The 26,028-nt window shown below is 35.8% G+C and overlaps 1 protein-coding gene across 2 annotated transcripts in view; it reads left to right on the top strand.

The window, feature by feature from the left end:
- The window catches only part of sh3bp2 (SH3-domain binding protein 2), a 111,034-nt gene that overhangs the window by 80,267 nt on the left and 4,739 nt on the right, over window positions 1–26,028 (top strand). For both annotated transcript variants that reach the window (XM_028802269.2, XM_028802268.2), the window contains 9 exons: window positions 4,739–4,841; window positions 10,551–10,668; window positions 19,710–19,777; window positions 20,542–20,630; window positions 21,559–21,615; window positions 21,816–22,395; window positions 22,606–22,699; window positions 23,453–23,508; window positions 25,944–26,025. In XM_028802269.2, coding sequence (XP_028658102.2) covers window positions 4,739–4,841; window positions 10,551–10,668; window positions 19,710–19,777; window positions 20,542–20,630; window positions 21,559–21,615; window positions 21,816–22,395; window positions 22,606–22,699; window positions 23,453–23,508; window positions 25,944–26,025 — 1,247 coding nt within the window. The remainder of the gene's footprint in view (window positions 1–4,738; window positions 4,842–10,550; window positions 10,669–19,709; window positions 19,778–20,541; window positions 20,631–21,558; window positions 21,616–21,815; window positions 22,396–22,605; window positions 22,700–23,452; window positions 23,509–25,943; window positions 26,026–26,028) is intronic.

Below are 26,028 nucleotides of genomic sequence, written 5' to 3'. Positions count from 1 at the left end.
ACCTGGTAGGTAACCACCCATACAATCAGATTGTGACACAGACTTCGAATGCCGTGAAATATATATATATATATATATATATATATATATATATATATATATATATATATATATATAAATATAGTATATACAGTATATTTTCCTCAGAATGTTGGAGTGCCACACTCATGTTTCGAAGGGTTTTTTGGTTACTGATTTTTCTAAAAAAATCCTGCTAACTACATCACTGTAAAACACAGAAGTGGCAATCTCTGTTTAATTGCTGCTGGCAAGAGAGAAGATTAAACAAAACACTTCTGTAAATAAAACCTTTTCTTGGGTACACAGCTATGTCCTCCAGAGCTCATCCATCAAGTGTCTGGCACTTAAAGTCTACTTTTATGGTGCAGTGTTTGAAGGGGTAGGGCCTGAGTTGGTGTGGAAGTGACACATTTGGCTCTTTTGGGGAATCCTCCCCCACTCTAAGGGTGGGGGTGGAAATTGAGTCAGAGACTGTGCAACCTCCCCAGTCACCCCTTACTCATGTGTCTGATAATCATGTATATTTATATTGTTGTATGTATTCCATGCTGTTTCTCTGTTTTGAGATGACAACAGGATTGAACACCTCATGATAGGGCTGCTTAATATTGGAAAAAACTGACATTGCAATATTAAAAAATCCAGGAATTTTTACCAGATGACCTGAATATCTCCATAAATCACTCTAAAATGTTTGGGGTGATCTTAGAGGGTGAGTGCATCTGCTGTATAAAAAAATAAAAATTTTAAAAAATGACTCTTAAAACCTTTTGAGTGTGTGACCTTCCTGCCTTTATATCTAATACTGTTTAACCTGTATATTTAGTGGAGTCAGAAAATACAGCAAATGCTTCATGAAGTTTCATTTGCCCAACACTATCATCAATAAAGCAGGATGTTGTCTAGGAGGGATAAAGATTACAGGAGGCTATATATCAATACTCCTGGTTAAAACAGAGCATTAAACTAAGTAGTAAGGAAACTTAATTTTCCCAAAGCGAATTAACATGAGAAATAAAATATGCCATTTAATATTTCATTTCAAAATTAAACCTCTGTCTTGGTAAACAGCAAAATAGTAAACATATTTTAAACAAAATTATCAAAATAGAATAGCAGCTATACACCTGTCCCCTGAGTGGTTTTCAAAAATACAACTTAAAATATATATAATTTATAAAACAAATAACTATAAAAGGTTAAACTGAACTAATAAATAACAATATCCATTTGTAATAAATAACCTTTCTATAGCCAAAGTAATTCCATATGACTGACGTTGCACTTCTTTTAGCAACCAAATCTGCCTTTCTGGTGTTTTTCTCCTATTCTGCCCTTATTTTCAGTTGTAAATTGTAATCATTGTAACTAGCTGGGCCCTCTTTGTTTATTCGAGAACAATTGTAATGAAAAGGTCCTTGCTGCGGCAGGCAGAATGTTGCGGAGCCGGAGCTCAGTGGGGAGAGGTGCAGAGCTCAGAGGGGGCATGCACATACACAGCAGGTTTAGGATTTCAGACACGCCCATGTAACGTTTTCTGCGTTTGCCTAGCTAGGTGTAGACAGCTTGGAGTTTGTCGCACCATCCCATCCTGTGTGCAGCTGCTGGGAATTTTACTCGATCTGCCAAAGCACTTCTTTGTTTCACTTCCAAAAAGATTCGTTCTTAAAATGCTGTGTAAGCTACAAAATATTAAGTTATTATACATTTTAGAATGAATTTCTTTCTGCTGTCTTCTGTTTAGATTAACTGTTAACATGTTGTTATATCATTATAGACCGTGGGCTTTGAACCAGGGTAACACCAAAGTAATACAAAAGCAGCAAAAATGCTGTAACATTACTTTTTTTTTTCTAACTTGACAACACATGTCCTGATATAATCTAAGTCCACTAAGTGTTTTGTATTTATGTATCACTTGTTTGTACAAATTATTCTTGTGAAGTGACTTTGCAAAAAAATACATAAATAAATTATTTTATACAAAATACAAAAATAAATAATATTAGCAGGCTCCTGTCAGTCATGGATAATCCACTGCATCCACTGAACAGTATCATCTCCAGACAGAGGAGCAGCTTCAGCAACAGACTCTTGTCACTGTCCTGCTCCACTGACAGACTGAGGAGATCATTCCTCCCCCACACTATGCGACTCTTCAATTCCACCCGGGGGGTAAACGTTAACATTATACAATGTTATTGTCTGTTATACCTGCATTTTTATCACTCTTTAATTTAATATTGTTTTTTATCAGAGTATGTGAATATGCTGGAGTATGTGAATTTCCCCTTGGGATTAATAAAATATCTATCTATCTATCTATCTATCTATCTATCTATCTATCTATCTATCTATCTATCTATCTATCTATCTATCACACGTCAAGCTATGTGACTATCGCAATGATTATGCTGAAATGATATATTGTGCATCCACACCTCATGGACACATTGTTTGAGTAATTGTAGTCTTCCATGACATTGAATTCCATTGTCATATGCTGCAGCTATTATGATTATTTTATATATGATTATATGATTTTTGCCTTACTGGAAGTTTATATTTGGCTCCAGCATATTTATGTTTTTGGCTGAATGGCTGTTAATTATTTTATAGTTATTTGGTTCATTTTTATTCCATCATCTTTATTATTAATGATTTTGTCAGCATTTTGCAATGTTTTCTTTTGGAGGTGATTATGTTGTTTTATTGTTGTTAGGATGGTTGCTGGTCATGTGACTATGAAGTCACAAAACACACATCATCGCTATTTAGGATGACAACAACTTACATTCAAGTTTTGGATAAACTATAACAAAAAACATGCTCTGTGGAAATATTAGTTAAAGATTCTACATATAGTTTTAGTTAGAAACCTTGCAAGCTTGTTTTTGTATTAATTTTGCTAGGATTTTTAGTCATTTTAGAATTATTCCTGATGTTTGTTTTGAATAAGCCCCAAATTTTGTCTCTCCATCTTACAATCTGGCTCTTTGTAAGTCCTTTAGGACTAGCCCTTGTTTCTTTCTGGCATAATGAAAGCTCTCCCAACCAAGAATCCTGGTCTTGGTGACATATGCCTCTCTACGGTAGTCTCTTAAAGGCCCTTTCTCAAGGCCTTATGAGGACAAAGTGTCACTCATTACTATATTGCAAACAGTGACATAACCTTTTACTGAAGATGAATAAGAGCCACTCTGTAACCAGTGTAGTTTATCACAACAAAGAATGTCTTTGCTGTCAGTGCTGGAGTATTAGAGGGAAAAATGCATATAAATCAAATGCAAGTTAATGTCACATAGATGGTATCTAAAGGCTTGTGGTATGAGATTTAATGTTTGTATGGTTGTTACTTCATAGTATGTAATTATCATCCAGTGTGCGCACTGATTGTATCTATCAGTCCTCTGGATGGTCCTTTTCTAGGGATGCTAGTGTGTGTCCCAACAGCCCATCACTAGTGGCACACACTTAGCACAGTGGAGACATTACATAGAATTTATATGGTACCACATCATATAAAGTCGGCATCCTCATAAATACTATACCAGTGATCTCACTGCCCTCAAAGGCTGGCAGCAGATCTCTTTTCCATCTCATAGGCATGAGAAACATGGTGAAATTGCTTATAAGAAAGAGAATATTTAAGAGATGCAAAAATTAAAGTATTCTTTATAAGTATGAATGTAAATGATAACATAAAAAACCTAAAACAGCTTATCAAACAGGTCAATTTGAGTTTTAAAGTTTCTTCGGTGCAGCTTTCAACTACACATGGTAACCTGCTCCATGTATATTCCTTGCTCTTTGAGGAGTAATATTTTGCAACATTTGTGAAAAATGTAACATTAACCAACTTCAGTCCATTTCAGTTTGATCTTGTTGAAAAACTAATTTAAAACCCACTACAACCTTACTATTGCTTCTGTTAAGTTTTAATTTCTGTTGCTTAGACTGAATAGATCACATTCCTTCAACCTCTCCTTGTAGTTCATACCCTGTAAATTAGAAGAATTCTCTATCTCAGTTGTACTCACCTTGTAATATTGCAATCCTAAAGTTTTTTGCTAAATACATTGCATTGACTCAGTGAGTTATGTAGCTCAGTATATACTACAAAGCTTTCTATTGGCAGTTATGTCTACAGTGTCTGTAGCTCACCGCCAATATGATTATAGAGTTGAACAGTTGTAAAACTTTGTAATTCTGTATAACGAATTGATACGTACTTCCTATGAGCTGGGTAGTGGTGCCATATTTATCAACTGCTGCCTCACAGCTCCAGGACATAGCTAAAGTATGTGGATGTTTTCTGGCAACTCTTAATTGGCACAGCAAATGGGAATATAGATATGTTCTGCAATAAACTCTCCAAGGTCAGTTCCTACCTTGCTCCCAATAGGGTGCTGCCAGGACAGGTTACTGGCTCTGAACAATCTAGTAAGCATGGTCAGATGATAGATTGATAGATGGTTGGAAGAAAGACCTTCCTCATATTTTCTTTTACTAGTCTACCATTTTCAAAAAAAAAAAAAGTAAAAATCACAATTTATTATTACATACACTATACTGTATAACATTAAAACAGCCATAAACGTCATAACGTAATAGAAACTAGTTCTGTTAATTATCTATCCCATTTATGTCATGAATGAGAAGACGCATATACCAATACATTTGTGTTTGACATATTTTTTTCTTTTGTTTGATTTAGGGCCATTGAGGTTTGTCGTCATTCATAAAGGTTGTGCATATTACTTTAAGAGCAGCACCTCTGCTTCTCCACAAGGAGCCTTTTCCCTGAATGGTTATAACAGGTTAGTATACTGTTTTGTAATAATGTTTTGTGTTGAATGGAGTTGTAGAAAGTTGTCAGTTTAGAAAATACTAGTTTTATTATAGTTCAACATATTACATTTATGTAAAATATATCAGGTAGACAAAAGTCAAGAGTAGAATGATGTAATATTCAAAAGAGCTGCAAGGGCTTTAAATAACTTCATGACAAAAACATTTTCCAAACTTTGTTATACAGCACTTTTGAGTACTTTCGCAATCTGTTATTTTCAGTTAAAGAAATAATTTTACACAGTCTATATAAGATTCTAATAACAAAGGAAAATATCACTGAGAAGGGAGAATAGAAAATATGACTAAAAAGGGAGAATATTAAAATGATATGTGGTATGTAGAAGACTACACTGTATATTGTTGTTATATACTTGTTATGACTCCATGACGTGGACTAAATAACTTGTTTCTTGCTGCTATATAATTAATAGTCTGCCAAGGTAGAGACTAATTCATAAGAGAAGCATAAGGTTAACACAACTTCATATTTTGTTACATGCAACTCCTGCATGCACTTTTTTCATTAAATGAAGCACATTGGGTTACCAAAACAGTTTAGAATGACTAACCACATGTTTATTCTTGCTTATTATTGAAGCATCTTTGACAAGGATACCAGATATCCTGTACAGTTCATACCTATTTATTATCATGTGCAAAACTAAAATATTTATTATTTGCAACACAAGAAAATAAAATACTTTAGACAGAGATCACAGTTTTTAAGATATGCAATATGTGCTTTGTTGTCATTACTAAATAACAATATCCAACCATCCATTTTCCAACCTACTGAATCTGAACACAGGGTCTGGGGGTCTGCTGGAGACAATCCCAGCCAACACAGGGCACAAGGCAAGAACCAATCCCGAGCAGGGCGCCAACCCACCGCAATAAATAACAATATTTACTTTGTTTTTCTTTGATTCATTGTTCTGCAGCATCAGATCCACATTACCTCATTTTTGACAAAAAACATGTACAGCTTTCTTACTAAAACTGCTGTGAATGTGACTAAACATGTCATAGTATATGTAGGCCAAATGATTGTGCTTTCAAATTTAAATAGAATGTATTCTTATAGCCAATGCAATGCAATTTTAGTATAATGAAAAAAGTTATATTCACAGGACAGAGAATGTAGACTGAATGTTAGAAAGTGCCAATGGCACTATAATACAATACATTATTATCACAATACTTGGGTAATAACGTGGTATTATTTTTTTTATTATTTTCCAATAAAATAAGCATTGAATTTCAATTCAACAATAATGAACGGGAAAATCAGTTATTTAATACAACATACATTGGCACATCATTTAATCATAGCTATGTATGATGTGTTGTGAGATGAGTTTTTTGTCTGTCTTTATCTAAAACACACAAGTTGAATATACAACATAGAATATGCATTGTGTGACCACAAGGGGTCACAACAGCCTCCCAAACCTCAGACTTAATAAAGCCTAAACACACTTTATGCACAAGTAAAGGTTTTCCATTAAGCCACAACACCTTCTCCACAAAAATCACAACCAAAAACACACACACACACTAAGCACAGTTCTCCTTCCACCTCCAAGAGTGTAGCCGATTGCCTCCTGACTCTAACTCAAATGAGGCAGTTATCTCTCTTTTAAAGTCAACCCAGAATCTGCTTCCAGTCTCTTCTCCAAGTCGTAATGAGCAGTTCCAGGTCATGTGAAAAATAGGGCGATTCTCTCCTGGCAGCACCCTCTAGTCCCCAGAGACCCTGACAGGGTTGCATTTCCAGACTTGATTTCCCATGTAACTCTGCAGGTGTCTTAATCGAGTTTAGCCCGACCTGCTGCCGGTGAGCCCGTTCTCTCTGTCCTTTCATTATGGCCTGTTTGCCAGGTATGAAATCTTCCGTTATCCCAGCCAGGATACCTGTCCTTCCTTCTGGGCACCCACAATGGGTATTTAAAATTTTTTTGCTGTATACTGCATGTGAAAATTACCACGTGGCATGTCATTAGATATTAACAAACATACTGTTTTTTACATTGAATTTACATTTTCACAATTTAATAATAAAGCTTTTTATACATATAGAAAATACATTGAAGCCAATCAGTATCCAGCGTGTATGAAAACTGCGATCGAATGTTGAGGTGTCTTCTTCATAAAATTCTCAAAATCTTCTGTATGGAAAAGGAAGAAAGGGGATCTGGAAGATGAGATATATGGCCCTAGTTTGTAATATATCAGTGCACTTGATTCTCATATGACAAAACTTGTAAAATGTATGTTTTATACCGTTGTGTTCAGAAGTTCCAAACATGGAAGAGTGTAGCATGACACATAAACATTGTCCAAGACCTTCACTGACAAGCCCAGACAACATCTGCTGGCTTCATCCTCAATGGTCTCAAGTCGTAAAATTCAGCTTAACAATTCAAAATATAAAGAAATGTCCTAAAATATATCAAAATGCCCTGTGGTCATGGGGTGGAATCAGCATAATCTCCTGGCTAGTAGAAAGGACGGATATAAAGAATGTTTATAAATTAGTTTTTTGAAAAACAGAGCTAAAATGTTTAAACGGACAAACAGGGTATGCCTAAAAAGGTCATTCAAGGCAAACAAGTCCCAATACATGAGCCAATAGTAAAACTCAATGAGAGAGTAAAGCAAATACTGAAAAAACAGAAAAGCATAATAAAAAAAGCAATACTATTTCTTACAATTCAATGAACCACTGGCTGGATCTTGCTCCTTGGTCTATAGATAAAGGCAGAGGGAAGTTAGAGAAGACCCACCTCAAGAGGCTGCACCCCCACAAAACACATACAGTGGAGAGACATTTAAAAAGAGTACATAATTGCAAAAATAACTGAAAATACATAAAATATGAAAAAATAATAATAAAACACATTAACATAAGTTTATATAAAACATATACAGGGCTGGAAACAGGGTAAAATATATAGGGGGGTGGGAGTGGGAGTGGTGGTATTTCGGTTGAAATGCAACTGCCAAGTTCTGCTCTCAGAAAACACTGAAGAGACAGAGAATACTTACTGCTAACATTTAGTAATATTAAGTAAATTGCATTCTTTACCTAACTGGTATTTCATTATCCTGATAATATGGTTTTATCTTTGACTTCCTAGAAAATTAACAATAAACATTTCACTGTTATTCAAGATAACAAATTTATAAATGTTTATGAAAAATGAATGTGCTATAATGTAGACTGTCCACCACTGTCTATTAATTCACTTGCTAAACAAACAGACACTAAACAAAATAAAATTGTCACTAATGTACTTTACCCTATAACTGATATATACATATTGAGAAATTATTTCAAACAGTAGGTTGTTACTGTTGCAGACTGGCATTATTCCAAATTGTGACTTAAAACCACACAAGTTAATTTGAATATTAAGTAAGTAGAATTATTTTAGAATGCAACTGTTGCTTTGTCTCTTCTTTTCGGGCATTTTTTGTTTAGTTACTGAATATTATTTTTTATAGCTGAACCTTACAATGGTGTCAGAAATGATGCTGTCAGCTCTTGTTTATTTTTTCTTTGCATTATCTTTCTAAATGTGTGGGGTTTTTGATCTAAAGGTCAGTGATTTCCTTGTGTGCTTTCTGCAGTGGGTCTGCAGGAAGACATTGTGGTATATTTCAGAATGTACTAATATAAAACAGTTCAGTGAGCAGGTGTAAAAATCTATTGCCTTTTTAAAAATATCCGGTGCATTTCAACCACATCAATGCCTTTAAAATTAATGCATTTCTTAAGAAACATCAAGAAGACATTGACGCCAGAATATACATTGTAAATTAAAAATAAATTAACTGGTTAAAAAAAGACAAAAACTAATAAAAAAAAACAAGTAATTAATTCAAATAATACAGAATATTAGTAATCATTAATCATTGAGAGATTAAGATGATTATGATTATTATAGCAGAGTATACTATGTTTATTTTTTTTTACCTTTTTATAATTAATGTTTTCCTTTATCTGTAAATAGTGTATATTCTATTGTTTTTATCATTGACATAACACTAGATCTTATTTTATTATTGCTTTGTTCAGGAGTCTTCCATTAAAGTGCAAATATGACTGTTTGAAGGTCTTTGTTAAGTTCATTTACAGGGTGAGTCAAAATTATGTTAACATTTGAATGGCGGAAACAATTTATTCACAAAATATACTTCATATTTGCAAGATGATTTACAGGAATGTCTCAACCTGTTCGCCATCATGTTCAACACGTGTACCATATGTGGCAAATAAATTGTCCACAAAATTGTATACAAGTATATACATAGCAGGACCATTAGTGTTAACATAATTTTGACTCACCCTATACTGTATCTTTCTCTCACCATTGTACAGTATTTTTCAAAATCACAGTACAAAATAAATCATAAAGCAAATAACTTAAATTGTATATACAGTACAGTACATTATAAGCTGTAAAGGTCAAAAAATAAGGCCAAAATTTTATTTACCTTTCCTGTTTTGGTTTAAGATTATTGCATTTCAGAAAACATATCAGCACAGCCCTATTTCTGAGCCACGTACCTGACATTTTAACAAAAGTAACATACAACCTCACTGGAACAGAACTGTATACTTATTGAAAACATTACATTTTATCTCTAAAATGAAAAAGATATATATTTTATTTCCATGCCAGTGAAGCATATTTTACCTGGATTTGTTACTAACTCTCAGTAAGTGCATCGTGACTAGTTACTGCTTTGTTTAAAATGACTGTGCTGCTAGGATTGGTTCTGTTTCTTTGAAGACCTTTCTGGAACAAAACTCAGTGTTATAAAATGAATGGAAGAGATCAAACCTAGCTGTTATTGTCAAGGATAAAGTGCAAATACATTTGTGTCCTTTTGTAATTTCACTCATGTAGAAGCTATGGGAATGTGCTGCAGAAGAAGGCCGGCCATGTGACTAGCGCTCAAACAATATGGATTATTCAAACCAGTAATGATACTGACATGTGGGCACCAAAGATGGTTGTTACCAATATTGCCAGTCTGTTTTAATTATTAATTTTCCCAGGAAAGGCTTTAAATGAAAGGAAAGACATTTAAGTGTGTGATATTTTCAATTAACAGTTTTTATTTTAACATTTAATCAGTTTGAATAATTGTTACTAATACCAGCCATTTCAAAAATTGTAATGGTTTTTAGAAAACAGTTTCACAACATTGAAGATAGGTGTGTGTCTGAATTAATTTTCATGTCTTTCCAGTTTGCCTCCCATTTGACAAAGACATGTCTGTTAGGTTAAGCAACTCTAAACTAGCCCTCTGGGTGCTTGCAGAAGTGGATCCCTATGAGAGACTACTGACTGTTCCAGGCTTACACCTAATGGTTCCAGGCTATGATGTGCCATATTAAGCAAGTTTGAAACTATGCATAAATTTTCATAAATATAATAGAAATACTCTTTTATAGCCTTATGAAACAATGGAGACTGAGTTATCTTTATATAGTGCAAGCCAGGAAAACCTTTTCTGAGTAAACTTGTGGAACACTTGCATTTAAGTCATCCATGGAACTATAGAAAAGGATCAGGAAATAATGCTTTTTAGTTATTCATATTTCATGAGCACTGAAGAATCTGGCTACAAACTTACTTAATTTTCTCCTTTTATGGTTTTAGAGTTTTGAGGGCAGCTGAAGAGACTACATCAAGCAACGTCTTCCCATTTAAGATTGTGCATTTCAGCAAGAAGCATCGGACATGGTATTTCTCGGCAGCCAGTGAAGAAGAAAGAAAGGTATATTTCAGGAGCTTCATTTTCTAAGGTCTTAAATTGGCATATGAAATTTGCTACCTATATACAAACATGATCTGATCAATGAAAAAATATTCCCTGCCGCTGTAAATTAGGTAAGATGGTAAGGAGACAGATTAATACAGTATAAAGAGCAAACACATTCCTAGTTACACTTCATGCCATTATACAATAAGAACGCCCAAGAACTGCTTTCATGAGAGCAAGCCAGTCACCCAAATGTACCCGTTCAATCCCTATTCAACTAACTTTTGCAAAGTATTGAAGACAGATTTAAACTTTTCAAAATAGTGCTGTCTACATACAACATTACTTTGTTAGTTTTTCAATAGTTCTTTGCAAGAAGAATAACGTATTTTTGCAAAATGTATCTGCAGTAATACATGGAGTTTTTGTCTATGAGAATTTAATTTCTGGATCATGTGAGTGCTTTACACTACTTATTCCTGCCTTTTTTTGTTTTGTTTTTATGACAAAGACATCATCAGGCTTTTTGTTTTGTTGTGTTTGCGATTATCTGACTGGTAGCAACAATGTGATGTTGCCAGTCACATGGTTGTTATGCTTACCGTTAAAAAGCTGTGGCTTGTTTACCTTTCACTTTCATGTTTTTTCTGTTAGGAGTCATGTAAAAGATATAGACCAGGGATCTGTTATCTTTACTTTGACCTTTTTAAATAAGAGTTTGTGGTTTTGGCACTTTTTTGGTTTTTGACCCCTACCTGTTTTAGACTATTCTGTGTCCTTCCCATTAAACTATCTTCCCAACAGTCATGGCATTACCTTTAAATAGCTGATATGTATGCCCTCAAATTCTAGGTGAAGAACTCATTTTATCTGAACAGCTGGTTTTCACTGTACTAACTTCTTTAAAGTTATGAAGGCTTCTACCATTTTCCCTCATAATTGTCTGTTGAAAGACTTTATTCTTTGCCCTTTGTCTGTAGATCATACTCATAGTTTTGGAATATATCTAGTTACACTTCTCTGGACTTCATTTAATACTGTTATATGTTTTTATGAAATATGGAGACCAAAGCAGCCTCAGTATTTTACTTAATTAGTTTACCCAAGCCACATGTGAAGCTGAGCTATAGTTACTAGGATCCGCTAATCGCCTTTTTAATAAAATGGGACAATGCTTGCAAGCTTTCAGTCTTTACGAATTACACCATTGTGTATTGATTTTCTTTGTATGTGAGTTGTACTCATCCATGGTGGAGTTCTCCTAAATATCCTAATGCTTCACAACTTTTAGATGAACTTATCCTGTATAGTACGCAACATACACCTAAGCCTATTTCAGTGCACTGTTGCAAACACATCCTCACTGATCACTACAGTCTGATCAACACCATGCTTTTCAGATGTATAAAAAAACCTTGAAAATCTGAAGGAAAACTCACCTAAATACTTAAAGAATGTGCAAACTCCACACAACCAGTTCTAACTTCTATAGCACTTTGCTATCCTGTAAAAATGTGCCTTCTGTGTGCTATGTTAAATAAACATCTTATAAAAACATGAAAATGGTAATAATAGTATTCATTTTATAGTTAAGCAATTCCTGATTTTCCTAGTTATATATGTGAAGGAGCCAGTCCATTTTAAAATTCCAGAGAAACATTTGAATTTTGTTTTAATAAACTTTATTCTCTTGCTTTAAATTTTAAAAGCATCACCGTAGTGAAAATTTATTAGAATGCATAGAATTCGCAATTCATATTGTTGTGTAAAATATATAATCTATTATATCAGTAAAAAGTGTCACATATTTTGCAGTTATATTTAATAATGTTTATGACCTATTACATACTCCTATCTCATCTCATCATCCTGTCAGACACTAGTTTAAACTTGAGTTTACAGTCAGGATTTTATACCTTACTTCAGAACACAAGTTTTTGGCTTGTTTCTTGGTAAATACATCCAGCTAGTTCTTTTTTCTTGGCTTTGCTTGTTGACTTTCACCACACCAAAGAGCCTCTATGTCTGGTCACTATTCAGGGAGTGGATGTAGCGGTGCTTCCTACAAGCACTCTGGACCCCCAGGAGGTAGTAGCAAAGAAGAGAATTAAAATAAAACAAGTTGCATTATGAACGATGCATCACATCCCCTCTCTGACACACTAGTACTGAGGAGTTTCAGCCAATATATTATTCAGCAAATGTTTGTCAAGAAACACTACTGGGGCTCCATTATAACAACAGCAGTAACCGTCTGCAATAAGGCCTCACTGAGGCTAAGACTGCCAAGTCAGGTTTTTGTTTTTGGTCATTCTGCTGTGTGTTCAGACTATCTATCTATCTATCTATCTATCTATCTATCTATCTATCTATCTATCTATCTATCTATCTATCTATCTATCTATCTATCTATCTGTCTGTCTGTCTGTCTGTCTGTCTGTCTGTCTGTCTGTCTGTCTGTCTGTCTGTCTGTAAAAAAGACTCATTTGCCCCTAGGGATAAAGAAAATTCAATCTATCTGCCTGTCTAGCTGCTGCTATAGAACTTTTTAAACTTCACTGTCGTGGTTACACAGCACAAACAGAAAACTGTGTACTACTTCAATTTCAAATGATATATCACAGTGTGTGCACTATTTTTCATATTAAATTCCGTATGGCACTATACCTTGTAACCTTCTTAGCGTTGGAAAAACAAGTCAAAAACATTGAATTCTTTTCAACAAGAAATAAACGTTATTGCATGTAACAGTAACGTAAATATCAATAGTCAACATACTACAGGAAAGGTATGCCTAGTGTCCACTACTGTCCTAATGCAGATTTAGTGCATGTCCTTTGCATGACTTATTTTGAAACAGTCACCAACTCACAGCTCAATGTTGCAATCTGGACAGTTTAAGTGTGTTTTTTGCACACTTTTCTTATAATATTTTTCCTGTTATTTGCACAAGAGAGGGTAGAATGACAGTGCCTGATCCACTCGAATGATGTACCTCTTGTGTTATTGTGGCTACCACATGGCAAGGCTTTGTATCTTCTACATTTCCCCTAACACAAATGACAGTTGCTACATTATGAACAGTGTTTTGGAGGCAAAATGGGTTTCTTGTCTTTCTACTTGATCACAATCATTTGCCATGGAATTACTTGGCACCATGGTGAACCACAGGTGACTGAATTCACGAGAATTGAAATTGTGAATGTGCTGAGTGTTGACTGTTTTTTTTTAATTTTATTGATTTTATTATAATCATTCCATACAAATAGATCAATTTTTACAAAAAAAATAGGATTGAAAACAAATCAACCCCCACCCCTGAGAAAGAGAACATGGCCAATGGATTAAAACAAAAATAGTAAAAATAAATAAATTGAAGAGTTTAATAGTCGGACACAGATAAAGAAGAAAAAGAAATGGGAAGAGAATCTACTTCCTCAGTGCTTTAAGAGCTTATTCTAAAATATTATTGACTAGCCAACCCGCGGCGTAGCATACGCTGCATAATTATGTATTGATGGGTGAACACTTCCTGAATGACACAGTTGTCCAAATGGGGTGGGTTTGTGGATACCACTGTGAGTGAATGAAAAGATGGACCTCTGGAGAGAGCAACATACAATTGTCTGTGACTGAAAGCGGGATCGTCTATGACGATGGAGGCCACGCTGGTGAAAGTTACTTTGTCGGTAGGGATAACTTTCAGCACTTGTTCATTAAGGTGTAGCGAGTCTCCGTTGTTGACGCTTAATATAGCTTACGTACGGAGTTGTTCCGGAGTCACAGTTGAGAAACACTTTTTTAATGTCTTTTAAGCACAGGGAAAAAAATTAACATGTGAAACATCCGTAATGTAATAAGCCACCAAGAAAAGTAACATTGCAATAATGCACGCTACGATCCGATTGCTGTAAACAGAAGTGAAAACAAAATTGAGGCCAGTGCATTCTTTAACTGCCTTGTAGCGTAGTGGTAGTGTTGCTGCTTTGCAGTAAGGAGACTGTGGAAGATTATGGGTTCGCTTCCTGATTTCTCCCTGTGTGGATAGCGCTTTGAATACTGAAAACACCGGTATATCAATGTAATGAAGTATTCTTATTCGTCCAGCGCTCGCTCTCTCTCGCGCGCGCCTGTATGTGTGTGTGTGTCGCTCGCTCGCTGCACGTGTTCCTGCAGGCATACCAGTAAGTGAATGAAAAGATGGAACTCTGGAGAGAGCAACATACAACTGTCTGTGACTGAAAACTGGTTGTGGCAGATACATGCACATTTTTTTGAAAGTTTGGCCCTGTGCCTTATTAATTGTCATCGCAAAGGCAAATCTAACAGGAAATTGTCTTCGTGTTAAAGTAAAAGGCAAATTATCCGCGACAAACTGTTTTACACGCTGCATACCAACCCGCGCCGTAATATACACCGCATAATCACGCCACTTTTTTAATGTTTTTTAAGCAGAGGGAAAAAATGAACATTTGCAAAATCCGTAACGCTGCTTTCAGTAAGTACAATGCACATGCGTTTAATTTGTCGGCCACTTTTTGCCAGCCGTCTTTTCTGGTTTGGGCTGCTTTTGCAGTGTTACCGCTTGTGCATATTAAATCTTGAAAAAAAAATGCGCCCGTTCTTTCATCATTTTGTTGCAGCCTATCAAAGACTTGCTGATCATGTTTTCTAGACTCAATATACAGTGGAACCTCGGTTCACGTCCATAATTTGTTCCAAACCTCTGGTCGTAAACCGATTTGGTCGTGAACCGAAGCAATTTCCCCCATAGGATTGTATGTAAATACAATTAATCCGTTCCAGACCGTACAAACTGTATGTAAATATATTTTTTTTAAAGATTTTTAAGCATAAATATAGTTAATTACACCACAGAATGCACAGTGTAATAGTAAACTAATGTAAAAACATTGAATAACACTGACACAAACACCCAGGCTCCCTGCTCAGATGCACGCGCAGGCTCTCTCTCTCTCAGAAGCACGCGAGCCCTCTCTCTCTCTCTCTTTGTAACATTGCAGCAGTTCGCGCTATAGCCTTACAATCCGATCGTTGTATAAACACTTTTTTTTTTTAAATGAGTTTTAAGCACAGGGGGGAAAAAAAGGAACATTTGAACAAATCCGAACTTTATTTAAAAGCCAACCAATACAGTAACATTGCAGGAGTTCACGCTAATAGCATTACAGCCGGATCGCTGTAAACACTCTTTTTAAATGAGTTTTAAGCACATGGAAAAAAATAAACATTTGAAAAAAAGAGAAAAGTAACATTGCAACACTTTCTTCTCACCACTCTTCACTTGCTTAGAAGCCATGGTTAACTGCAAAAGCACACGAAATACTGTAGAGCACAAAGAGTTCACAGGTAAAGCACGCATGTCTGACTGAGAACAATGAACAGGGAGAGGCTGAACACGTGCTTAAATACAGTAATCGGCGCGCACGAACCGGAAGGGAAATGAAATAGAGCACAAAGAGTTCACAGCGAAAGCATGCACGCACGTGCAAGCACACACGTCTGACCGAGAACAATGCAACAGGTGCGGAAATCATCGGCGCGCACAAACCGAAAGGGAAACTGGCTTGTTCGTATACCAAGTGTGTGGTCGTGAACCGAGGCAAAAGTTTGGCGAACGTTTTGGCCGTAAACCGAGTTGTACGTGTACCGAGATGTTCATGAACCGAGGTTCCACTGTACATTGGCTTTTCACTCAGTGCATTCATCTCGGGATTATTACTTCCTGCTACACTAATCTGCTACACGGCTGCGTTTGAAAAACCAAGTTATCCCTGATGAGTTTCACCGGCATTAATGATTAGGAATCTGGTTGGAACAAAACCCTGCATCCACAGGGGTTCACCAGGACCAAGTTTGGGAAACACTGCTGAACACAGACGAAACCGACTCAGGTGAGGAGTTGGGGCGGGCAAAGTGGTTGCAGCTATTGATTATTCAGTGTTGTTTGCTTGGGTGTCTGATCTGCTCGACGGGATCATAAATAAAAGGAAAACAATGTGAAGGCAATTACACAGGTGATCCTGTGGTATAGCAGGTCCACAGCTCCCCTTCAAAGGCCATTTTTAAATAAATAATCATCGCACTCACAGCTTTAGGGAGGGGCGTGGAAGTGTGGCTGAAACGGTTTCCTCGTGGAGTCGTGCTGCGGGCATTTCTCCCCTGTGCAGTGTGAGAGCGAGTGAGGAGAGAGAGAAAGCTGGTACGTTATAGTGAGCGAGAGCAGGCTTGAAGGCAATGTGTTCCTGTGGTATAGCGGGTCCATAGCTCCCCTTCAAAAGGCCATTTTTAATCAGGCGACTGACAGTAGTGGAGTCAGGCACAGAGAAGGTCAGCTGCTGAGAGAGCATCTCGACTGTTGCAGGGCCTACATCGGTGAAGCAGGTGAGACGCTAATGAAAAAGAGGCACAGGGATTATTGGTTTTTAAAGACTGCTTCCTTCATTGTGTTTTAACCTCAGTTTTAAAGGATTGCGCAGCTGTCTCTCTTGCGCTGCTTGTGTGTGGGCGTCTGTCTCTCTGTGGCACTGCCTGTGTGTGTGCGCGGCTCTCTCTCTTGCGCTGCCTGTGTGTGTGCGTCTGTCTCTCTGTGGCGCTGCCTGTGTGTGCGCGCGGCTCTCTCTCTCGCGCTGCCTGTGTGTGCCTCTGTCTCTCTCTGGCGCTGCCTCTGTGTGAACCAAGGTTCCACTGAGGTTGACTAATGAAAAGTCAACGTGGCTCAGAGCTGCATGTGGACTGTAGCACAGACAAACAGAAATGACGGCATGTTTTCCGAGGCGTCGCGTCCGAGTTGGTGGGCGTGGCTCTGCGAGTTTTCGTCGTACCCAGTGGTCTAAGAGTTGGTGGCCGTGGCTCATTCCTGCGTGCTTTCATAGGTGTCTTGCCCGCTCTGGTGGCGGCTTAGAGAATCTATATATGGCTCCTTCCTGCGTGCTTTCATGGGTGTTGTGCCGCTCTGGCGGCGGCTTAGAGAATTATATATATAGATTAGATCCTGCCAGGTTTTGAAAAAGTTCTGCACAGATTTTCTAAGTGAGAATCTGATATTTTCCAATTTCAAATAATATAAAACATCAGTTACCCACTGACTTAAAAGAGGAGAGTTAGGATTCTTCCAGTTTAGCAAAATACGTTTGCGTGCCAATAGTGTAGTGAAGGCAATTACAGTTTGTTTGTCCTTCTCCACTTTAAGACCAACTAGAAGAACACCAAACACAGCTGTTATTGGATTAGGAGGGATTATGACACCAAGGCTGTCTGAAAGGCACTTAAACATTTTTGTCCCGAATGATGTTAATTTGGTGCAGGCCCAAAACATGTGACCCAATGAGGCTGGAACTTGACAGCAGTGTTCGCAGTTTAGATCTTGCCCTGGAAACATTTTGGACAATTTCAAGCAAGATAGATGTGCTCAATATATAATTTTGAGCTGAATAATTGAATGCTTTGCACATATGGAGCTTGAATGAATTCTCTGCATTTCTACCTTCCAGTCCTTTTCTGATATGTTGAGTGAGAGATCCTTTTCCCACTGTCCTCTTGGATAATTGAAAGGGAGGGACTGTAAAATATTTTTATATATTGCAGAAATGCTGTCTGAGTCCTCAAGACTGAGCAATATTTTTTCCAGCATAGAGGAAGATGGGAGATGGGGAAAATCGGGCAGGTTCTGTTTGACAAAGTTTCTAATTTGAAGATAGTGAAAGAAATGTGTTGCTGGAAAATTAAATTTGGAATGTAATTGTTCATAGGATGCAAAGATGTTGTCTGTATAAAGATCACTAAGCAATTTAATCCCAAATGTTTTCCAGATATTAAAAACTGCATATGTTTGCGAGGATTGAAAAAGGTTGTTCTCATGCAGAGGTGCCACAGATAAAAGATTCTCCATCTTAAAATGCTTTTTACATTGGTTCCATATTCTGAGTGAGTGAATAACAATTGGGTTATTAGAATTTTGGCGATAACTTGCATTTATTGGGGCACAACGCAGGGAATATAGAGAAGTACTACAGGATTTTATTTCTATTGCGCACCAAGCCTGTGTATGTTCATCTATTTGTGTCCAGGTTTTTATAGCTTGTATGTTTGCTGCCCAGTAGTAAAACTGAAAGTTAGGTAGAGCCATGCCACCTTCTGCCTTAGGTCTTTGTATAGTCGCTCTTTGGATACATGGATGTTTTAGGTTCCAAATAAATGAGGTGATGGTTGAATCTAATTGCTTAAAGAATAATTTATTGATGTATATTGAAATGTTTTGAAATAAAAAGAGAAGCTTAGGAAGAATATTCATCTTAACAACGTTAATTCTTTCAGCTAGAATGAGATGGAGGGTTGACCATCTATGCAAGTCTTGCTTAATTTTTTCCATACAGACGACAAACTTTTGTTGATAAAGAGCTTTATGTTTACTTGTGATATTTACCCCTAGATATTTAAACTGATCTGCAATGATAAAAGGGAAGGTGTCCAATATGATATTGTATGCTTGAGAATTCACTGGAAAGAGCGCACTTTTATTCAAATTAATTCTGAGACCACAGATCTTTTGAAATTCTGTAAGTGCTGTTAAGACTGCAGGCACAGTATTTTGTGGGTCTGACTGTTATGTAGTAGCCTTGCAATGTGCCCTTTACAGAATGAACATTGATTTGCATTTCTGCTTTTAGGGTTGAGTATTCATTTGATGTAAGTCAGGATCTGAGAGGGACATGTTTCTCAGGTGGCCATGAACTACCAAAGGTAGGGGGGCTACCTGGAGAAGCCAGCCATAAAAGAAGCTTGTGAAAGCATTTAATTGGCCTGAAATTAAATGCACTGGCACCCTATAAATAATTGCTTGCTGGTTTGCTTTCAGTGCTGCTTTGCTTAGATTGTAGCTCCCAATAACCCAGTGAAGAAAGAAAAAAGCTTCAGAAAATGAATGGATGACTTTGTAATTTTGATTTGTGCTAAATGATGTTAGAACAAAGTTCTTTACTTCAAAGATATGATTTGAAATTAGCAACTTTAAACATACTTTGTTTACCTTGCAGAAGTGGATGTTAAGTTTGAGAAAAGAAATTGACTATTACCATGAAAAAAGGGATTCTCAGCCTGTCAGGTAATGACTTAAGCATTCTTGTAATATACTAGTATTGGTTTACATAAATTATTTTAGAGTACTTCAGTTATACATTACTTAACACTGTTGCCTCACAGTTCCTTAATTCAAATATTGGAACTGTCAGTTTGGATTTTTTGAAAGTTTATTTCATATGTATATGTGCACGGTTGTTCCCTGTTAAGGGCTGGTAATCCCTCTGGGCTTGGTTTGTACCTTTTAAGGTTTCTGCAAGGATAAGTCCCAACCCCTGGAAGTCTATAGTTTTTGTTTCCAATTTTATTTTTGTTTAAGTAAAGTAATGTTTTAATTAGTAATATAACTTTACATAGTGAGGTCTACCAGTAAATACGGCTTTTTCCATACCAATGTGACCAATACTTCCTTAATGAGATAAAAGCACTACCAAAAAATATTGTCCAAAACATTTTTAGCCTGAAAGGGGACTTCTGTGGAGCTCGTTTAGTTACTGGACAATTATTAGCTGTCTTGTATTAAATATGTCATTTACAAGTTGATAGCATTTAAGGTGTATAGTGTTTATTGTTTCAGAGCAAAGTCAACCTGGATAAGTAAAAATGCAAAGTATTGTGGTGTCATTAAATTTCTAACTCTAGAGTTAAATATGTCTTCAATGATTCAGTTTTTTTTTGTCAACATGTACCTTTCATATGAAAAACTCAAAATGAAAATTATTTTAATCAGTACAAGATTTATTGTACAAAACTGTTCATTGTATTTTCTTCAATACTATTTTTCATCAGTGACTCCAGTTCAGACTCTGAAAGCTTTTATGGCTCCGTAGAGCGCCCTATAGATATTAAATATAACCCTGAAACTGTAGAAGACCATGGTAAGTATTTTCTTTTAATGCTTCATACAGAATATTTTGTAATTTCATTTTATGCAGGTTGATTCACAGAGCAGTAGTAAAAAGACATATTCATTACATACTTGTATAACTTTAATTCCGTAGGATTTAAAAAATCTACAGCCTAAACTTCAACTTTTGATGTGCTGTCTGTACCAATGTATACAGTGTGTCATACATTAAGTCCACAGATAAGAAATAATACATGGCAACTAATAATTGAGATTGTATTTTTCAAATAGTAGATCAGGTTTCTTAGGTGTTTTATACTTTTGTGTGTTTGTTATTCAAAGAAGTGTGGCACCTTTATCAGCAAACATTCAATCTGCTTTGTAATAGTATTTCAGAGAGTAAGACACATAAATCATTTTTCTGTACTGTCAGGGATTGTATTCTCATCTATTTAAGGTAATTTGTGAAGCAGGCTTTGCTGCCCGGCCAATAAAAAAATCCCCACTCTTGCCAGCCTGCCTTTAATATTTGGGTATTTACTATTTTTTACCCTCCATGTTAACAGGAGTGTATCATGCAGTCTAAATAACATTTTTATAAAGGGAACCAATCATTTATTTAGACTCTGGTCATCTATCAAGCAGTTTACAGTAATTGAGGTTTTGTGCATTAATGTTACTTGTATTATTTTTACTTGTTTAGGGGGTGTCTGTAGAGTTATAAATATTGAAAATCAATTTAATGAGCTTATGCTGTCCATAACCATCTTCCCACCAACATCCTCATTAATCAACAACTGATGGATGTGAAGCCGGTGAAAGGAACTTAGTACTTCTTTTAATTAACAAAACTTCACTGCTGTGGACTGAATATCGTGTACTATAACTGAGAGTAATTTTCTTTCCTTATCCTTTATTTCATGAGATCTTTAAATATATATATTTATTTGTTTCTTGAGATTATGGGGATGAGGAAGATGAAGAGGAAGACTATTTGACACCTGATAAAAGCCATGGTATGTGCCTGTATGCATTATGAAATCTATAAAATTCTAATAACAAGAAACTTTAGAAAAGATGTATTATAATTCATTGGACCTTTTGGGCCTTGCTTTCTTGTTTAAGCTGTACTGTATATTAAAATCATTAGATTAAAAATGACATCACAGTTATTTCATGTTGAATTTATATGTGATATATTATATGGTGCTTACAGATTTACCACGGTCAACTGTACCTCCTCCTCAGTATCCACCACCACCTGTTCCTCTCCATAAGCAACGTCATTTGCATCATGAAGCAGCAGCTCTTCAAATTTCTTCAAATGTTCCACATGTTTCCAGCACAGTTTTAAAGAGGGAGTCAATTCCATTTCCACCATTCTCTTTACCCTCTAAAGGTCCACCACCATCACTTCCATTTGCTCCACACTTGCTAAAGCCACCTATTGATCTGCCAAATAAAGATGTTTCCATTCTTCCAGAAAAAAAAAGCCGTCAAGTCAGCAAGTTGTCTGTAACCACTCTACCAGCCAGTAGTAACTTTGAAAGAAAAGGTGGCATGGACAGCAAGCAATCTTCTGTTACTTTACCATTGACCAAAGAGCTTGAAAAAAAACTTGCTAAAAACCCTTTAGAAAAGAAGCCCCAACTCCCAATAGGACCCAAACCTGCCTTCCTAATGCAATCTACTGACTCTGAAAAGCAAGATGTTGGACACGTTAAGAAACCAGGATTGTACAAGCCGCCCCTAATTCCTGCAAAGCCAAAACTAAAAACTCCAAACGCAGGCTTACAGTAAGTATTTTTTTGATAGTTAGGCTGATCAATAGTATAAAAAATAAAATCTTAACATTTTAGCCAGCACCTCAGAAGCTTGGATGTAGGGCCCAATTTATTTTCTGAGTCATAAATGCAGCAAGTGCTTGATTTTCATTTTTGAAAAGTGTATTTTTCCAGTAGTTTGCATTATATTGCAAAACTCTTAAGTGTCAACATTCTTTACAGGAGATCTTCACCAGAAGGACAAAGCTTTCGTTCCTTAACAGATGCATCTCCACAAGAGGATAAAAATAACAGTTCTGATGAAGACTATGAAAAAGTGAGACAAAAATACAAATATAATATTAAGTAAAAAATTCAAATAGAGTATTTTCTTGGTTCTTGTGGATTCTTTAAGTTGAGATGCAGCTAACAGAATTAATGCAGCAAAAGAAAACAGAATTAATGCAGCAAAAGAAAAACAGGGAGTCCTATACAACAATATCACCATCTTCTGTGTTAGGAATAAATCAGATTAGCTAGAAGAGTCTTCGTCTTAAATAGTGTTTCACAAAAGTGCAAATACCTAAGTAATAAAATTGACCTTGTAAAGTTGATAAACCTTGCAATAGTAAAACACTATAAATTACAACATTGTTAATTGCTTCATTATTCATATACCTTCAGCCTTATGATTACTGCTTTGAATTTTTATATAATTGAATAACTTAAAAATGATATCAAAATATGCATAAAATATTTAGAGAAATTAGCAAGCTTGCTATGTAGTGATTGCATATCAATATTACAAAATAAAGGACATTTGCCATTTTAGCATTACTGTGTCCCAAGTGTGGATTAAAGAATGTTTCCTATGATGTTAGTCTTTTCAAAATGGATATGAGTGTTAGCTAAAAAGCTAAGGTCTATTTAAAAATGTACTTACTCTGATCTAGGACATATAATGTTCTGCACATAATAATATACTATACAAGCATTTCAGTGTAACCAATGGATTAAATTTATTAGGAATGTTTTTATGTCGGCAGGCATGCAAAACACCTAATGAATGCCTTTGAATTTTACTTTACAGGTGCAGTTACCAGACTCTGTATTTTTTGGAACAACAGAAACAAGTGAGATTGAAAGGTAACAACTGATGGTTTTAAAATCTGAGATAGGTATTTCTGAAATATAATTCTTTTTACTTGTAATTTGACATGCGGTGTCTAATTAAAAAGTATATTTCAGCAGGCAGACCTGTGCAAAGTATCATGTACAACCATTAAATAAAAAAAAAATCCTTTTGTGTTTTTTGGAGCTCTCTACTACAACGTTTTGTCAAGTTTATTCCAGTTTGATGGCCTTCTCAACAGTTGTAAATATCCCCATTTGTAAAACCTCTCTAGTCTCAAATTCATTTTTCTTTTACTCATATGCATGTTATCAGAAAAGTACTTGAAAACACTAAATACTAATAAGTAGTAAACTCATTTAAAGTGCCAATCAGTTAGGAAAATGCTCTTCCTGCCCTCTTCTCTAACCAACAGAATCTCAATGCAACCTGCTTCATAGTTCTTAAGGATTTCTTCTGACAGTTAGGATGCTCTCTTGATCCCTCCTCAATCATTACATTTCCTTTTGTTTTCTTATTAATTTTTTACCTTTCTTTTACCTCTCATATCTCTCATAAATATTAATATATTTTAAATCACATACATCTTTTGCTATGCTACTTAACTTGTTTCTCTTAAAAATGCATAATTGTTTCCAGAAAGCTAAAATAATTGTATGATTGATACACTATCATTTTATCATCACTTCTTGAGAACTTATAGATTAAACTTACTAAACAATAGACAACACAAGGTAAATTAAAAAAAATATAAACTGTGTAACTCTAAAAACAACATTTACACACAGATAGACGTCAGTGTAAGAAAAAACATTCTCAAACAACACAGTCCCAGAACCAATTCCATCTTACACGAAATGAGAGCCTTTACTTTTAGTTAAGGGCAGTTTAATAGCATGACAATATATTAAGGAGATCTTAAAATGTAAATGGGGCGGCATGGTGGCACAGTGGTAGTGCTGCTGCCTCACAGTAAGGAGACCTGGGTTCACTTCCCGGGTCCTCCCTGCGTGGAGTTTGCATGTTCTCCCCATGTCTACGTGGGTTTCCTTCCCACAGTCCAAAGACATGCAGGTTAGGTGCATTGGCCATTCTAAATTATCCCTGGTGTGTGTGTATGCCCTGCGGTGGGCCGGTGCCCTGCCCGGGGTTTGTTCCTGCCTTGCGCCCTTGTGCTGGCTGGGATTGGCTCCAGCAGTCCCCCGTGACCCCTGTGTTAGGATATAGCAGGTTGGAGAATGACTGACTGACTTAAAATGTAAATGTAACTTGCACTTATAAAATGCCTGTTCTTCATACACAGACTTTTGTCAGAAATCTAACTCCATAATCTTCTCGTTTATTGTGTGATGTTGCATGGCCAATAGAAGTTCACTTCACAACCTACGCTGAACAGTGTTTTAATGGAGAAGTAGTTATGTGATGCTTTGTTGGAGGTACTGCAGGAAATTGACTTCAACTAGTAACACCCACATTCCTTTGCTTTTGTTTTAAACTAATTTTTTAGTCTTTTGTTCTGTATGCTAGTTTTTATTTTTCATGCATATTAGTCCACTGTTGTTAGGCAGAATTTTTTTTTTTTTTAGAGTTTATTTTTATCTTCTTTTGTGATGTTTACATGCCTCCATTGAATGTATGTGGGTTTTCTTCAGGGACTTTAGTTTCCTTCACCATCCAAAGACATGGAGACAGTTTATTACAATAAGTTGATCCGGTCTGAATGCTGAATGCTGCTGTGTGCATTAAAGCGTAACCTCCTTTTTGCCTCTTACTACTACAATACAGCAGATGCCAGTCCTGAACATGATGAGAAGGTGTAGAAAATGGAAAACCCAGTTTAAAATTTTCTGTAGGTTACTAGTCTGTCATTTACTATTGATCTAATTTTTAATACACTTATTTTTTTAAATATACATAATGTAATTTATTTAACATTTTAACTTGGAATATGTGCATGTTAATGTATGAATTATTAAATTCCAAGCAATGATTCCAGTATCTGCAGGAAGTGCCTTCACAAGTTTTGATGATTAACTATATCAATAATAGAAAATGTAAGAAGAGTTTGTTAGCATCTCCAGCTTGTGTAGTTAAAACAATTTTTTAAAAGTTAAGCATCATGAGATCTACATCCACAAGAAATGCTACATTTAAATTGTTCATCTTAAAAAATGCGGACAACCACCCATGCATTACATATTTTGTGGCTATTCTTTTTGATATTAATTTAGTATTTTTATTTGAATGTATTTATGTTAGAATGTTTAAAAATGCTACATGAACTAAATGGTTTGGTATATTAATATTAAGTAAAAAAAATGAGAGCAAAGGAAACTAAATTCCTCTTCAATACTACCTTCTGTAGTTATAAAAATAACTAAAATTATGCTTTAATAATTAAGATTAAGACTAGTAAATCTGTCTCATTAAATCCTGCCTTTTCAAATAGGATTTTTAAAGACAACAGCATAAGAGGTATTCCTCAGAATGGACTTTATTGCATTAGGAATTCATCTACAAAGACAACAAAGGTA

Source organism: Erpetoichthys calabaricus, chromosome 5, assembly GCF_900747795.2.
Source record: "Erpetoichthys calabaricus chromosome 5, fErpCal1.3, whole genome shotgun sequence".
Classification (NCBI taxonomy): domain Eukaryota; kingdom Metazoa; phylum Chordata; class Cladistia; order Polypteriformes; family Polypteridae; genus Erpetoichthys; species Erpetoichthys calabaricus.
This window is presented reverse-complemented; position numbering and strand designations above follow the sequence as displayed.